A 15,229-nucleotide genomic window follows, 5' to 3' on the forward strand; every position below is an offset into this window, starting at 1 on the left:
TGTGCACATTTATTTTCTTAAGAGGGCTATTTTAGGAGTCCTTAATATGAAACAAGACCAAACAGTGAAACAGATACCATACCCTGGCTGATTCTTGTCTCACAAAGCCAGAGAGGGGAGGATTAGGAAAGCGAAATCATAGCTGATTGTCCGCTATCTGGACTCTCAGCCCCTGCCCTCCCCTTCTCCTGTTTTTGTGCACCCACCTAATCTTTTCCTAAATAAAAATCACCATTATTTTATATTGTTGAATTGGAAACAAAGCCGATTCCTTTCAGTCACCTTCTGGTTTAAGCACTGGTAACTGGCGCTTAGTTTTTGTTGGCTGCTTGCCAAACGAAAGCAATTATGTGTAATAATAGAAAAATTAAGAGGTGAGTGTTGCTGTTTTACAGCAGGACATGGCAAAAACCATTTCCTTCTGTCAGCAGTATCTTGATTACACTCTCACACGCAGTCTTACCCTTTTGTACCGCATGCACACAGGCATGATCTCTCTCTCTCTCTCTCTCTCTCTCTCTCACACACACACACACACACACACACACACACACACACACACACACACAGTTTCCTGTGGGTTTTCACTTGAGGTCACTGAAACCAGAAAGAGGAACAGTGCAAACCACAGTTTTTGAAAGCGAATGAGAACAGAATTTTGCTGGTAAAATAACAACAATAGTAATAATAATAATAAACTAGAAACAGAGTAATCAGTGCTAACAGTGGTCCTCCTTCATTCCCCATTCCTGCAGGTGTTCTAGTGGTCAATGTCACGTGGAGGAACAAAACTTACGTAGGGACCCTCCTGGACTGCACCAAGCACGACTGGGCCCCTCCCAGGTATGTACGTACGGGGCCTTTTATTTCAGGCTCTGTTTGCTCTCCTCCTTCCTCCGCTTCGCCTCTCCTTCCGCCATCCTCTCTTTGCACAGAAACTATAGAGGTAGATTAATAATGCATAAAAGTCTGCCCGTAATTGAAACCAGGCAAAAGAGAAAGGAGCTGGTGAGGATTGCACACGGTGAAATGCACTCCCTGCCCCTTCGCCCCCTCTCCTTTGTTTTCTTTTCTCAAAATGGGAATTTGAACTGGATTCGAAGCTAGCTACCTGAGCCGTTTTCCTTTGGTGTTCTGAAGAAGAACATACGTCATTCGTTGCCAGTTCTGTGGCAGGGATTAAAACTGTCAGCGCAAGAACAGGGTGTCTTTTCCTTCTCTGGGCCCAGCCCTCGCGCCCCTGGGGTGTTGGCCGCTCTTGCCGGCATTGTGTGCCTCGCGCTGTCTCCCGGCTCTTTGGGGGATGCTCCTCTTGACGTCTGTCGCTTGTTTCCCTAGGTTCTGCGAGTCACCGACAAGCGACCTGGAGATGAGAGGGGGCCGGGGCCGAGGGAAGAGAGCGAGGTCTGCCGCGGCGGCTCCGGGCTCAGAGGCCAGCTTCACGGAGTCCAGAGGGCTGCAGAACAAGAACAGAGGGGGGGCCAATGGGAAAGGGAGGCGGGGCAGCCTCAACGCCAGCGGGCGAAGGACACCCCCAAATTGTGCTGCTGAGGACATCAAAGCCAGCCCCTCCTCCACCAACAAGAGGAAAAACAAGCCCCCGATGGAGCTGGACCTGAATTCCAGCTCCGAGGACAATAAGCCGGGGAAGCGCGTCCGCACCAACTCCAGAAGCACTCCGACCACTCCTCAAGGGAAACCAGAGGCGACTTTTTTGGACCAGGGCTGCTCCTCGCCAGTGTTGATCGACTGCCCCCACCCAAACTGCAACAAAAAGTACAAGCACATTAACGGCCTGAGGTACCACCAGGCTCACGCGCACCTAGACCCAGAGAACAAGCTGGAGTTCGAGCCCGACAGCGAGGACAAGATCTCGGACTGCGAGGAGGCGCTGAGTCACGTGGCGCTCGAATGCAGCGAGCCCAGCGCCAGTCTGGCGGCCTACGACCAGGTGAAGGCGCCGGTGTCGCCCGGCCCCGGGCACCCCCCTGGTACCCCCAAGGGGAAGAGAGAGCTGATGAGCAACGGTCCGGGCTCTGTCGTCGGGTCGAAAGCGGGGAAGAGTTCTGGCAAGAAGAAGGGCCTTCACGGCGAGCTGAACAACCTCCCAGTCATCTCCAACATGACGGCCACCCTAGACGCTTGCTCCGCAGCAGATGGCAGCTTGGCTTCCGAGATGCCCAAACTGGAAGCAGAAGGGCTAATCGACAAGAAGAACGCGGGAGAGAAAGAAAAGGGCAAGAAAGCCAACAACTGCAAAATGGACAAGAACCTCTCCAAACTGAAAACCGCGCGGCCCATCGCCCCCGCCCCGGCCCCCACCCCGCCGCAGCTCATCGCCATACCCACCGCGGCCTTCACGAGCACCACCACGGGGACCATCCCCGGACTGCCGTCCCTCACGACCACCGTGGTGCAGGCCACACCAAAGAGTCCTCCGTTGAAACCCATCCAGCCAAAGCCCACCATCATGGGGGAGCCCATCACCGTGAACCCAGCTCTCGTGTCCCTCAAAGACAAAAAGAAGAAGGAGAAGCGGAAGCTTAAGGACAAAGAAGGGAAGGAGTCGGGGAGCCCGAAAATGGATGCCAAGCTGGGCAAACTTGAGGACGCCAAGGGGGCCGGGAAAGACTTATCGGGGCATTTTTTAAAGGACCATCTCAACAAGAGTGAAGGGTTGGCCAACGGACTCTCAGAGTCTCAGGAGAGCCGGATGGCCAGCATCAAAGCCGAGGCCGACAAGGTTTACACTTTCACGGACAACGCGCCCAGCCCTTCCATAGGCAGCGCCTCGAGGATGGAGTGCAACCCGCTGGTGAACGGGCAGGCGCCCATGGCCCCGCTGCACGTGCTGACGCAGAACGGGGCCGAGACCGCGGCCAAGACCAGCAGCCCCGCCTATTCGGACATCTCTGACGCCGCCGACGACGGTGGGTCCGACAGCCGGTCGGAGGGCGTGAGGTCCAAGGCCGGTTCCCCGTCGGACATCATTTCCAGTAAGGAGGGCGTCGTCAAAGGGCATCCTGCAGCTACAGCACAGTCCTCTCAGATGAAAGAGTCCCATTCTCCCTATTACCATGGCTACGATCCTTACTATTCTCCAAGTTACATGCACCCTGGGCAGGTGGGGGCCCCTGCGGCCGGGAACGGCGGGAGCACGCAGGCGATGAAGATCAAGAAGGAGTCCGAGGAGGAGGCCGAAAGGAAAGACAAGGCAGAGCAGCTGGATGCCAAGAAAGCGGACCACAACCCGGCACCCTTACAGCCTCAGCACCAGTCGGTGATCACGCAGAGACACCCAGCGCTGGCGCAGTCGCTTTACTACGGCCAGTACGCCTACGGGCTCTATATGGACCAGAAGTCCCTGATGGCCACCAGCCCTGCCTATAGACAGCAGTATGAGAAGTACTATGAGGACCAGAGGCTGGCAGAGCAGAAAATGGCCCAAGCTGGCCGAGGAGAGTGCGACAGGAAAAGCGAGCTCCCCTTGAAGGAGCTGGGCAAGGAGGACAGTAAACAGAAAAGCCTGCCGTCTGCCACAATCTCAAAAGCTCCCTCTACCCCAGAGCCTAACAAAACCCATTCTAAACTAGGGCCGCCAGTGCCTAATAAAACTGAGGAGACAGGTAAATCACAGCTTCTCCCCGGCCACCAGCAGCAGCTTCAGGCCGACAGCTTCAAAGCTAAGCAGATGGAAAACCACCAGCTTATTAAGGAGGCTGTAGAAATGAAATCTGTCATGGACTCTATGAAGCAGACAGGTGTAGACCCAGCCTCGAGATTTAAACAAGTAAGATTGTGGAGCGTGGCCCCCCACAGGGAGAGAGCGAGTCTGACCCTTGGACGTGTCTGGGCTTGATCTGGTTAGCCTTCTTCCCAGGAAATAAGCCAAGGGTTCCTTAGGGTTGGTCCCTTCTCCTCCTGAAACGTATTCGAAAAGATCCTCTCAGGAGCCACTGTGTGTGTACCTCTCCAGTGTGCCTAACTCACCCTTGCCTTGTGTTGTGTATGTAGTCAAAGGAACTTCGCACCTGTGCGTCGCAGACTCGTGTTCCGTGCTGGTCACTCGCTGTGAACCTGACGAGGTCCCTTAATTTCTTACTGAGCCCAGCCTGAGGGAATCCTTCCACGTGGCCGCTGAGATCCTGAGTCTGATCTCTACCGCGTTTGTTCTTTCTCGTGTCCACATTTCTCCCGGCAGCCTCGAGGAACATAAGACCGGGGCCTTAAACCCACATTCCCCACTGGGCTCTGTCCTACCACTTGGGGCCCAGATGTCTTTCACACGGTGTCTGAGATGCCTAGGGGTTAAGAGCCCCAACGCGGGGCTCCGTGCCGATCACCTATGAGGAGAACAGGGGGGTCTGGGTGCGTGGGCCTCCCGCAGCCATCCCGGAAGCCCCTGCTCGGCCAGCCTGAGGCTCCCCGTGCAGACACCTGAAAATCGGCCACCGTGAAATCACACGTGTGCTCGCACTTTCTGTCACCGCGCACACATCCTGACTCACTACGGTCCCGCGAGAGTTAACGCTGGGGTTTCCCGGCCTCCCGACCCCCCCTCTCCACTCCCACGCTTTCACCCCTGGTGAATCAGAGCACCAGAATCCTTTTTTGGTGCTCATTTCTGCCCAGAGGTTGAGACTTAGGCCCAAGGTTGAATGTTCTCTCTCAGGACTTAAACACCCAGGGGGTTTTTGTCGTGAATGGGATGGGGGTCGCAGAGGCCTTTTGGGCTCCTCACTTGCCCCAATTCTGGAGGCCTGAATCAGGCCGTGGCTTCACAGGGCTGCGTCAGAACTTGGGGGGTTATAGATGCCTTTGGTTTCTAAAAGAAAAGCTATGATGTGTGCTATTAATTTTTGAAATTTTGTTTTGATGAAGATGTCTGCATGTGAGATGTGAGCCCCCATATTAAGCCTCAGCTGCTGTAGTTGAAGAAAATACATTAGGAAACCAAGAGTTTCCACCCCCCCCCCCACCCCATTCCCCATAAATGATGTTACGTGATCTATTCGTGACTCAAATTCACTATTAAGTGGCCTGAGCTGAAGTTTTTTAAATATGTGTATGTATTTTAACTTTCATTTATTTTTTGAAAGAGGGAGAGACAGAGTGTGAGCAGGGGAGGGGCAGAGAGAGAGAGGGAGACACAGGCTCCAGGCTCTGAGCTGTCAGCACAGAGCCCAACGCGGGATTCAAACTGATGAACCATGAGATCATGACCTGAGCTGACCAAAGTCAGACGCTTAACCAACTGAGCCACCCAGGCGCCCCCTGAGCTGACGAATTCTAAAATTCGTTTTGCCTATGTGAGACAATGAAGGGAAAATGAGGGTTAGATTAAATTATGTCTGAGGGTGTTATTTAATGTTGAAAGATCCCACGAAGCGCCCGGCTCTGAGTTCCCTCAGACCTAAGTTGGAAGCCCAGCTGCGCCCTGGTCAGCAGCACGACCCTGCTGTTCCTTGAGCTTTAAAAGCTTCGCTTTTGTCTTGTGTAAAAGAGGTTAATAACGATGCCTACCTCAGATGTTATTACTTTGCGAGAGGAAGGTAAAGCTCTTTGCACAGTGCAAGCACATAAATACATGTTAACTTAGCATTAGAAGTAAGAGTAATAATGCTGTCATGGTGATTAATGGGTTTTGCTTAAAAATGGAGATTTTAAAACAAGGTTTTTTTTTTCCTTTTCCTCTTTCTTTTCTTTTCCTTCTCTTTCTTCCTTTCCTTTCCTTTCCTTTCCTTTCCTTTCCTTTCCTTTCCTTTCCTTTCCTTTCCTTTCCTTTCCTCTTCTTTCCTCTCCTCTTCTTCTCTTCCCTTCTCTTCCCTTCTCTTCCCTTCTCTTCCCTTCTCTTCCCTTCTCTTCTCTTCTCTCCCCTCTTCTCTCCCCTCCCCTCCCCTCCCCTCCCCTCCCCTCCCCTCCCCTCCCCTCCCCTCCCCTCCCCTCCCCTCCCCTCCATCAGGATCCAGATTCAAGGACCTGGCATCATTATGTATACCAGCCCAAATACCTGGATCAGCAAAAGTCAGAAGAGCTTGAGAGGGAAAAGAAATTAAAAGAAGATAGTCCCAGGAAGACTCCCACTAAAGACAGTGGTGTGTCCAGCCTTCCCGTGTCATTAACGAGCATTAAGGAGGAGCCCAAAGAGGCCAAGCGCCCGGATTCTCAGTCCACGGAGGAGAACAAGCTCAAGAGTGATGATCGGAAGACGCCTGTGAACTGGAAGGACTCTCGGGGAACGAGAGTGGCAGTTTCCTCGCCTCTGAGTCAGCATCAGCCCTTCATACAGTATTTGCATGCTTATCCTTACCCACAGATGTATGACCCCAGCCACCCTGCATACCGGGCTGTTTCTCCTGTCCTAATGCACAGTTACCCTGGTACGTGTCGCGGGTTCTCGCTCTCTTAGAGGGAAAGGCTACATTCACTTATTGGTTACTGAAAAGCTCAGGATAAATGAGATGCTTCGGTGGTCGCGTTTGTTTTGCTTGTCTTTATGCTGCTTCAGGTCCCCAGGATGAAACTTACTTGACATGAGTTCGTTTTGTTTTGGCTTAGAGAAAACGTCAACGGTTCCCAGCTCTAGTTTCCATAGACTCTGATGCTCTAGTCTGTTAGACTGACAGATACTTTATTGCCTATGAAAATATTCTCGGCGCTCACTGTCATAATCATTATAGTTACTGTTCCTTTCACTTAAGCGGACGCGTAAATGTACGAAATGGCTGTAAGCTCAATTCTGTTTATAACCTCCGTTCATCAGGACGAATTAACTGGGAGAAGAAAATCGGAGAACCTACGTCGTGCACTTTAATGATGATGTAGCCCCTTCTTTTTTTTTTTTAAATTTTTTTTTTTTTTCCAACGTTTTTTTATTTATTTTTGGGACAGAGAGAGACAGAGCATGAACGGGGGAGGGGCAGAGAGAGAGGGAGACACAGAATCGGAAACAGGCTCCAGGCTCCGAGCCATCAGCCCAGAGCCTGACGCGGGGCTCAAACTCACAGACCGCGAGATCGTGACCTGGCTGAAGTCGGACGCTTAACCGACTGCGCCACCCAGGCGCCCCATGTAGCCCCTTCTTAATGTAATCCCCTATGTTAAGGTCTCCGACTCTTGGCCCAAATTCGTTGTAACCCGAGTGATTTTTTTTTTTTTTTTTTTTTCCTGTTTAAAAAACGGAGCCCATAACTTGATGTGGCATTTGTTGTTTATCTGCAGGGGCCTATCTCTCTCCAGGCTTTCATTATCCTGTTTATGGGAAGATGTCAGGGAGAGAAGAGGCAGAGAAAGTCAATACCAGCCCTAGCATCAACACGAAAACAACATCGGAATCGAAAGCGCTGGACTTGCTCCAGCAGCATGCCAACCAGTACCATAGCAAGTCTCCTGCCGTAAGCCTCCTTTTGTTGTTACTTAAAAGTACCATGTTTTGGGGGAGAAGAGGGGACAAGCTAGGAAGCGGTCTTGAAATAGAAATGGTTTTCGAACCCGGCTGTGATTTCAAGATGCTGTTTTAGCTTCGCCCATAAAGAACGGACTGTTCAAAGGTAAGAGGCTTTCACACACGAGGGGGAAGAAAAAAAAAATCGTCAAAACGTCTGTGGTGCTGGCGGGCTTTTCTGTCACAAAATGCACCGTGCCTCGACTGCCCAGGAGGGCGTTTGCTAGGTGGACATGTAAATTTGTAGGAGCCGGCTTGCGGCGTGAAGTATTTCTGATGGCTGATATTTTGGTGCACTGGCACGGGTGAGTCGCGTGGGGAAGGGACGGCTGCCCCTGTCTGTTTTGGCCTCGACCCATTGTCCTGTCCCTGTAACTTCCCGAAGCAAGGGAGACAAGGGCCTTTGTGAAAGATGGCTCCACCCTTGCTCCCATCCCGGCACCACCCCCTCCATGAAAGAGGGCAGCCACTAGTCCTAAAGGCTGTTGTCAAGAGAGACAAAAGGGTGTGGCCATTCTTGCCTAGAAAAGAAGTTTGGAATAAGATACAAGATCTTTGATGTGGATGAGTCCAGCAGGGACTGTAAGCTAGGAAAGGGGATTCATGAATCTATTTCTGTGCGTACTCCTTCCAGCACAGACATTTTTTTTTCTTTTCACGTGACAACGAGAACTTCAGGTTGGCCGGGTTCTAGTGGGCAGACACGTGTAGGAAAGGCAGTCGTAAACTGTGATTCGGGAGAACCACAGCTTTCGTTGAGCCTTCAGAAGCTGCCGGATTCTGGAATGCTTTCAGAGGCACAGGGCGATGATTTCCCGTACTTGGTATTGCCCTATCATGTTGAGATGTGTATTTTCTTTTTTTGTTTATTTGTTTTTGAAAAGATTTTTTTTTAAATGTTTGTTTATTTTTGAGAGAGAGAAAGAGTGGGAGTGGGGCAGAGAGAGAGAGGGAGACACAGAGTCTGAAGCAGGCTCCAGGCTCTGAGCTGTCCGCACAGAGCCCGATGTGGGGCTCGAACTCCTGAACAGTGAGATCAGAACTGAGCCGAACTCAGACTCTTAACCAACTGAGCCACCCAGGCACCCCGGGAGGTGTATTTTCAATGGGCTAAAATGGATAAGGTGTATTGAGAATTGGAAGATACATTCGCCCCACAAAATGTAAGTAAAATACACAGTCATTAGAAAATTTTTTTCAACCTTCTTGACCCATGTATAAATGTTGTTTCTGGGAAGAAATCGGGTAGATCCTAATCTTGCAATTTCGAGCGACTGTAAAGAAAAAGTTCTCTTATTTCCATCACTTGAGGCAAACCCTGATGGCGGCTGGTTAACTTTTAGGTGGGGCGTTTCTTTAGCTTTGGCTTAATTCCAGCTGGAACTTATGCGTGCCTTTTGAAATTATCTTCACTTAGTAAGGAATGTTAAGTATCTCTGTGTTTGCTTCTGAATCATTTACACATAGGGCTCAAAGGACAGAAGTGGTTTAGCGCTCCTGTCGGTTGTTTTTCAGAGTATTTAGAGGGGCCTGTCTTTCTTTTCTGTTGCAGCCCGTGGAAAAGGCGACAGCAGAGCGGGAGCGGGAGGCAGAACGGGAGAGGGACCGCCACTCGCCTTTCAGCCAGCGGCACCTGCACACGCACCACCACACCCACGTGGGCATGGGTTACCCACTCATCCCTGGTCAATATGACCCTTTCCAAGGTCAGCGGTTCTGTCGTTATTGTGTTGTTCGTTCTGCTTTGGAAAACTGTGGGCCCAGAGGACCGCTCACATCTTAAAATAAACACACTGAGCTTTGAGTTAACATGAACTCCAGGGAGTAAATAAGTTCTTAATTCTTATTTCCTAGTGATACAATGAAGGCGATTCCCCGCGTCTTTGTGTTCTATTGAGACAGGAAATGACTCCCACTTAATAATTGTCACTGGTTGATGTTATCGGTGGCTTCCTGCTATCTCATGGACTGAGGGTGGCGGCCAGTGTCTGGGGCACTGAATATAACAATCAGAAGATCAGATAGCTGCTTGAGGGAAATTGTGGGAAAAAAGGGAGGCATAATGAGAGGCTTTGGTGAAATGGTAGTGGTTTCTGCAGGCCTTTTACGTTGTATCTGCCCCCACCCCCACCCTCACCCCGGAAGTAATGGGAGTGACATGATTAGGTCTAACCTTTTCTTTTCAAATTTTTATTTACATTCTAGTTAGTTGACACACAGCACAGTATTGGTTTCGGGAGTAGAATTCAGTGATTCATCACTTCTGCACAGCACCCAGTGCTCATCACAGGTGCCCTCCTTAATGCCCATCACCCATCTTGCCTACCCCACCCACCTCCCTCCATCAACCCCTCACTCAGTTTGTTCTCTATCATTATGAGTCTCTTGTGGTTTGTCTTCTCTTCCCCCCACCCCGCCCCTTCCCATCTGGTCATGTCTTGTTTCTTAAATTCCATGTATGAGTGAAATCATATGTTTGTCTTTCTCCGGCTAATTTTCCTTAGCATAATATACTCTAGCTTCATCCATACATTGCAGATGGCAAGATGTCATTCTTTGTGATCGCTGAGTAATATTCCATTGTGTGCGTATATAGAGGTGTGTGTGTGTGTGTGTATCCATTTCTTCTTTATCAGTCGATGAATCAACCATTCATCAGTCGATGGACATTTGGGCTCTTTCCACAGTTTGGCTGTTGTTGATAACACTGCTCTACCCCTTCAGCTCTGTGTTTTTGTATCCTTTGGGTAACTACCGAGTAGTACGACTGCTGGATCAAATTTAACTTTTTCAGGAACCTCCACGCTGTTTTCCAGAGCGGCTGCACAAGTTTGCATTCCCACCAGCAGTGCAAGAGGGTTCCCCTTTGTCTGCACCCTTGCCCACACCGGTTGTTTCCGGAGTTGTTATTCCGACAGGTGTGAGGTGGTATCTCATTGTGGTTTTGATTGGTATTTCCCTGATGAGGAGTGATGTTAACATCTTTTCCTGTGTCTGTGAGCCGTCTTTCGGGTGTCTTCTTTGGACAAATGTCTATTGGTGTCTTCTGCCCATTTCTTACCTGGGTCGTTTGGTTTTTGGGTGTTGAGCTTGCTAAGTTCATTATAGATTTTGGATACTAACCCTTTTGTAGATATGTCATTTGAAAATATCTTCTCCTGTTCTATAGGCTGCCTTTTAGTTTTTGTTGTTTCCTTCGCTGTGCAGAAGCTTTTTATTTTGATGAGGTCCCAATAGTTGATGGTTGCTTTTGTTTCCCTTGCCTCTGGCAACATGTCTAGTAACAAGTTGCTCCAGCCAAGGTCAAAGAGGTTGTTGCCTTTGTTCTCCACTGGGATTTTGATGGCTCCCTGTCTTACATTTAGGTCTTTCATCCATTTTGAATTTATTTTTGTGTATGGTGTAAGAAAGTGGTCCAGTTTCATTCTTCTGCATGTCGCTGTCCGGTTTTCCCAACCCCATTTGCCGAAGATGCTGTCTTTTTTCCATTGGATGGATTAGTTGGCCATACGTTTGTGAGGTCGTTTCTGGGTTCTCTGTTGTGTTCCATTGCTCTTTGTGTCTGTTTTTGTGCCAGTACCATACTGTCTTGATGATTACAGCTTTGTAATATGTCTTGAGGTCCGGAATCGTGATGTCTCCAGTTTCGGCTACCATTCTTTTTCAGGAATGCTTTGGCTATTTGGGGTCTTTTGTGGTTCCATACAAATTTTAGGATTGTTTGTTCTAGCCCTGTGAAAAATGCTGGTGGTTATTTGCTGGGGACAGGGTCAACACTTTTAATCCCCTGTAATTCGGGGGCTCTTCACAGCCGTTCATTGCCATGGCTTTAATGATGGCGAAACATTTTGAAAAAGCCATAGAATCGTTGTGAGATAGCCTTCGATTTGTGGTGTTCTGGTTGACCTCCTGCTACTTGTCCCAGCTCTGTCACCTTACAGGGGTGGGTGGTGGCCCCATCTCTACCAAGAGATCCACTCGCTAGGTTCTTGCTGTCTTAGGTAGCTCAGACTGCCATGACAAAATGTCCCAGACTCTCTGGCTTTAGACCACAGAAAGTTTTCTCATCGTTCTGGAGTCTGGGAGGCTGGGTGCCAGCACGGTTGCTTGGTAACGAGTGCTCGGTTCCGGGCTTGTAGGTGGCTGCCATCTTGCTTTGTGCTTAAATGACCTCTTCTCTGTGTGCAGGGGGCAGGGGCAGCGGTGGAGGGAGGAGAGCTTGTGAGAGAGCTACCTTCTGGTGTCTCTCCTTATAAGGACATCATGAGCTCATTTGACCTTAATTATTTAAGTCCTATCTTCAGATGATCACATCGTGGATTAGGGTGTCCGCGTAGGGATTTTGGAGGGCCATATTCAACCCATAGCACTTGCCACGTTGGCCCTCATTCTGCTGTGTGAATACGAGATACCATGTGTAAAAGGTACCTCCAGAAGTAGGAAGTACTCTACACATGGGAAAGGTCATTTTTATTTGTTTAGCCCTCGTTACCACTCACAGTGGTGTTCAGAAAGAACATAGAGGGCTTAGAAGGAGAATTATCTTCCCTAGCTTTGCATGTGTTTTTTCTTGTTTTTCCAGGATTGTTTTCTGTAGAATTAAAAAAATAATTTCCTATCAGGCAGCTTCGCGCCATCTGGAGCCATTCCGTTCTCTGACTGCTGTCTTTCTCTTGCAAGGTAGAAGTTAGGACTGTTGTTAAGTTTGATTCACCAGTTCTGTGTTTCTTACGGGATGCAGGATGCATTGTGTTCGTTCACTGGGGAAATGCCGAAGTGATAAGTTATTATGAAAGTATTGTATGTTAAGCAAATGGCGTGTTGCTTCTGTAATTCACTGTGACTTTTGATTCCTGTTGTTGCGGGGGACCTATTATGTCTCCTGAGCTTCCTATTCAGGAATGCGAGCAAACCATTTAGTACCATGCAGAGTCACAGAGATGGAATGTTCTCTCTTCTCTTTGACTAGCTATTAAGAAAACCGCAGAGTATTGGATAAATGGCTAGATAGGGGATAGACTAAGCGGTGTGGGCTCCGTCTCTTCTATGTGAAACATTTCCTGTGTGTGTTTAGGAGAGGACGGATTGCTGCAGCCCTTCACCCCTGGGCCTGCACCTGCTCTTATCTTTCCCAAGTGTCACAGAAACCCTGCATTTTTTCCCCCATTAGGCTTGACCTCCGCCGCCCTCGTTGCCTCTCAGCAGGTGGCTGCCCAGGCATCTGCATCAGGAATGTTTCCTGCACAAAGAAGGTAAATATCCTTACATTTTGAATCTACATTTTTCTACATAGAGACATCTTAATGGGTGGGAGACAGTTAAGCGTAGGCCTTTTAGACCAAAAACTTGGCTCTTTGGGTTTTTATATTCTTGTAACGAACGTGCTTTTATGGCCCGTTGCTTTACATGCAGCTTACGTTCCGGGACCCTCATTTCTTTAGCTGTAATATAGGTTAGTAATTAACTGATGAGTGCTTTTATTTATTGATTTTTCGAGCAGTTGAAAAGCCTCTTAGGTTACCCTCACAGCCCTGTTAAAACACTCCGCCACCACTCCTTTTGTTTTATCATGTTTCAAAATAAAGTCACAAAGGGAGACATTTATTTTCAGAATGCTAAAGGTCATGTTTGTTCTTTGATACTTTTAATTATCCCTCAAGTTGTGTCAGAAAGGAACATAATTTATTTTTTCCACAGTGTAGATCATAACCCTCGTGTGCGTTCCCTTTCTTGAATAAGCGAGTTCCATGATTTGAATAGAATTAAGATAAGCCTGTCAGTCTTAGGGTTTTCACATTTTCGGCGTCAAATGCTGATGGAGCCCTGTGCTAAGGTCTTCTTTTTCCTTTGCAGAGAATAACAAGATTGGAAATGTACGTTGTCATGTGACTGGATCACATGGGGAAGCGCTTTTATACAGACATCAGTTCCATGGTGTTAATTTGAAATGCCTTTAATGGCAGGCAAGAACCAGTCATTTCATTTTTGTAAATTACAGATTTTATCACAGAGTAACAAATGTTGCTGTAATTAAGCTTCTGTTTTATATATATATACGTATACATATATGTGTATATACATATATATATATATATATATATTCTTTACTTTTTGTATCAGTAACCAGGCTCGCACACACAGGGTCTGCTATCCCGTTGCAAACCACTCAGTAAAGGAAGTAAAAAAAAATGTATTTGTCATGTTGAAAAGCGTTAGCCACAAAAGGCTGCCTACTTTCTTTTCCTTTTCCTTTTCGATTGTAAATAAATGACGTATCCGTGTGCCTGAACCTTGCATATCCTTCATAGATTCCCGCCCCCCTCCTCCTCGCCCCCGCAAGGCCCTCAGAAAGGCTGGCTGTGATGATGACGCTTGGGTACAATTTAGATGTCTATTTGGTGGCTCCCGTTAAAGACACATCCGTGTAAAATGTTCCTGTAGTCACTGTTTGTACTTGTGTGTTGTGGAAAAAAATGACTTTTGGAAGGCATGGGGTTGCCAATACCACAAAAACTGTGTTGTAGATAATGTAAAGATTAAAAATGGGGAAATAATGAGCATCTGTGAATAATGAGGTGTCATTTTTTGATAATCTTGAATGGCAAATAACCCAATAGCCTGCGTACCAGAGACATCTGTGATTGTTGTATTACTTGAATAGTCTTACAGTCCCCCCCTCCCACCGCCAACTTTTTTTTTTTTTTTTAATGTTTACAATTATCCAGTTTTAGAAGAGAGAGACTTTAACGCCATTGCCTGGTTACTTGTTTTATGCTGTAATCTAGTTTATTTTATGTAAAATGTATATTGAATGCTTTCCTTTTTTATACCTGCCTTAAATAATTTGGCAATCAGAATTAAAAAGGTTTTTTTTTTTATAACGGCTTCTTGTCTGTCTCGACTTCTTTCTAGTTGGCTGATTGTGATTCCAATTTTCAAAAAACGGTTTCTTTATATTATGAATGTTCAGTTCATGAAGTACACACATGCTGAGTTTTCTTATATGATATGCGGGTATAACATCCAAACGGTGTGTTTAATTCAGAGGACACGTCCATAGTCACTGGGTCTTTACTCTGAACAGGGGGGGCGTGATATCACTACAGATTGGTAGATACAGGTTGTTGTGATACGGAATGATATTGCAAAGTTAGTCTTGGCAACGCGTGGACAGTAGGTGAAGTGTGTAAAAAGTCAGCTAGCCATTTATTTGACTCGCCGCTAAGTTGTCCCATGAGCGGATTTTATGCCAAACGTACAGAATGAACTGCCTCCTTCCTTTCTTCTTCCTTGCCCCCTTCCCATCCTCCCTCCCTTCCAAGAAGCACTCACCGAGCACCTCCTTTTATCCCGGACACTGTGTAAGGCGCTGGAATATGGCCGTGAACAAAACAGACCGAAATTCCTGTACTCACAGAATTTGCATTTTTAGGTGTGGTAAGCATAATAAAATATCTATGTGATAGAGTATAATAGATGGTTGATAAACACTACGGACAGAAAGCACGTGAGTGGGCTTGGAATGTGAAAGTCCGAGAGTGTAGATAGAGCAATCAGAGAAGCCTCACTATAGGAGATGAGAAGTGATCCATGCACAGATCTGGGGGGGGCGGGGCATCGCAGCTACTAAGAAATGCCGCAGTGGGGGTGTGCTTTCTGTGTCTGGACTGGTTGATCTCCGTGCTTCTTTGCAACTAACTCTTAAGTTTTTAATTTTACTCTAATTGCCAATGGCAGTTCTCCCACTTGGTGTTCTAAAAAGTTCTTTAAGTTGATGGACTTTGT

General features: G+C 47.8%; 1 protein-coding gene across 6 annotated transcripts in view; it reads left to right on the forward strand.

Moving 5' to 3' along the window:
* Positions 1 to 14,325, forward strand: part of ZNF608 (zinc finger protein 608) — a 117,705-nt gene extending 103,380 nt beyond the window's left edge. For 3 of the 6 annotated variants that reach the window (XM_019469530.2, XM_053907529.1, XM_019469529.2), the window contains exons 3-9: positions 756 to 843; positions 1,339 to 3,790; positions 5,963 to 6,380; positions 7,222 to 7,394; positions 8,997 to 9,150; positions 12,615 to 12,696; positions 13,298 to 14,325. In XM_019469530.2, the coding sequence (XP_019325075.1) occupies positions 756 to 843; positions 1,339 to 3,790; positions 5,963 to 6,380; positions 7,222 to 7,394; positions 8,997 to 9,150; positions 12,615 to 12,696; positions 13,298 to 13,304 (3,374 nt within the window). In that variant the 3' untranslated portion in view covers positions 13,305 to 14,325. Of the gene's footprint in view, positions 1 to 755; positions 844 to 1,338; positions 3,791 to 5,962; positions 6,381 to 7,221; positions 7,395 to 8,996; positions 9,151 to 12,614; positions 12,701 to 13,297 lie in introns of those variants that run through there. The other 3 variants (XM_019469528.2, XM_019469527.2, XM_053907530.1) reach the window with 3 other exon arrangements.
* The last annotated feature ends 904 nt before the right edge of the window (positions 14,326 to 15,229 follow it).

This window comes from Panthera pardus, unplaced genomic scaffold, assembly GCF_024362965.1.
Source record: "Panthera pardus isolate Hobbes unplaced genomic scaffold, ASM2436296v1 HiC_scaffold_2, whole genome shotgun sequence".
NCBI lineage: Eukaryota > Metazoa > Chordata > Mammalia > Carnivora > Felidae > Panthera > Panthera pardus.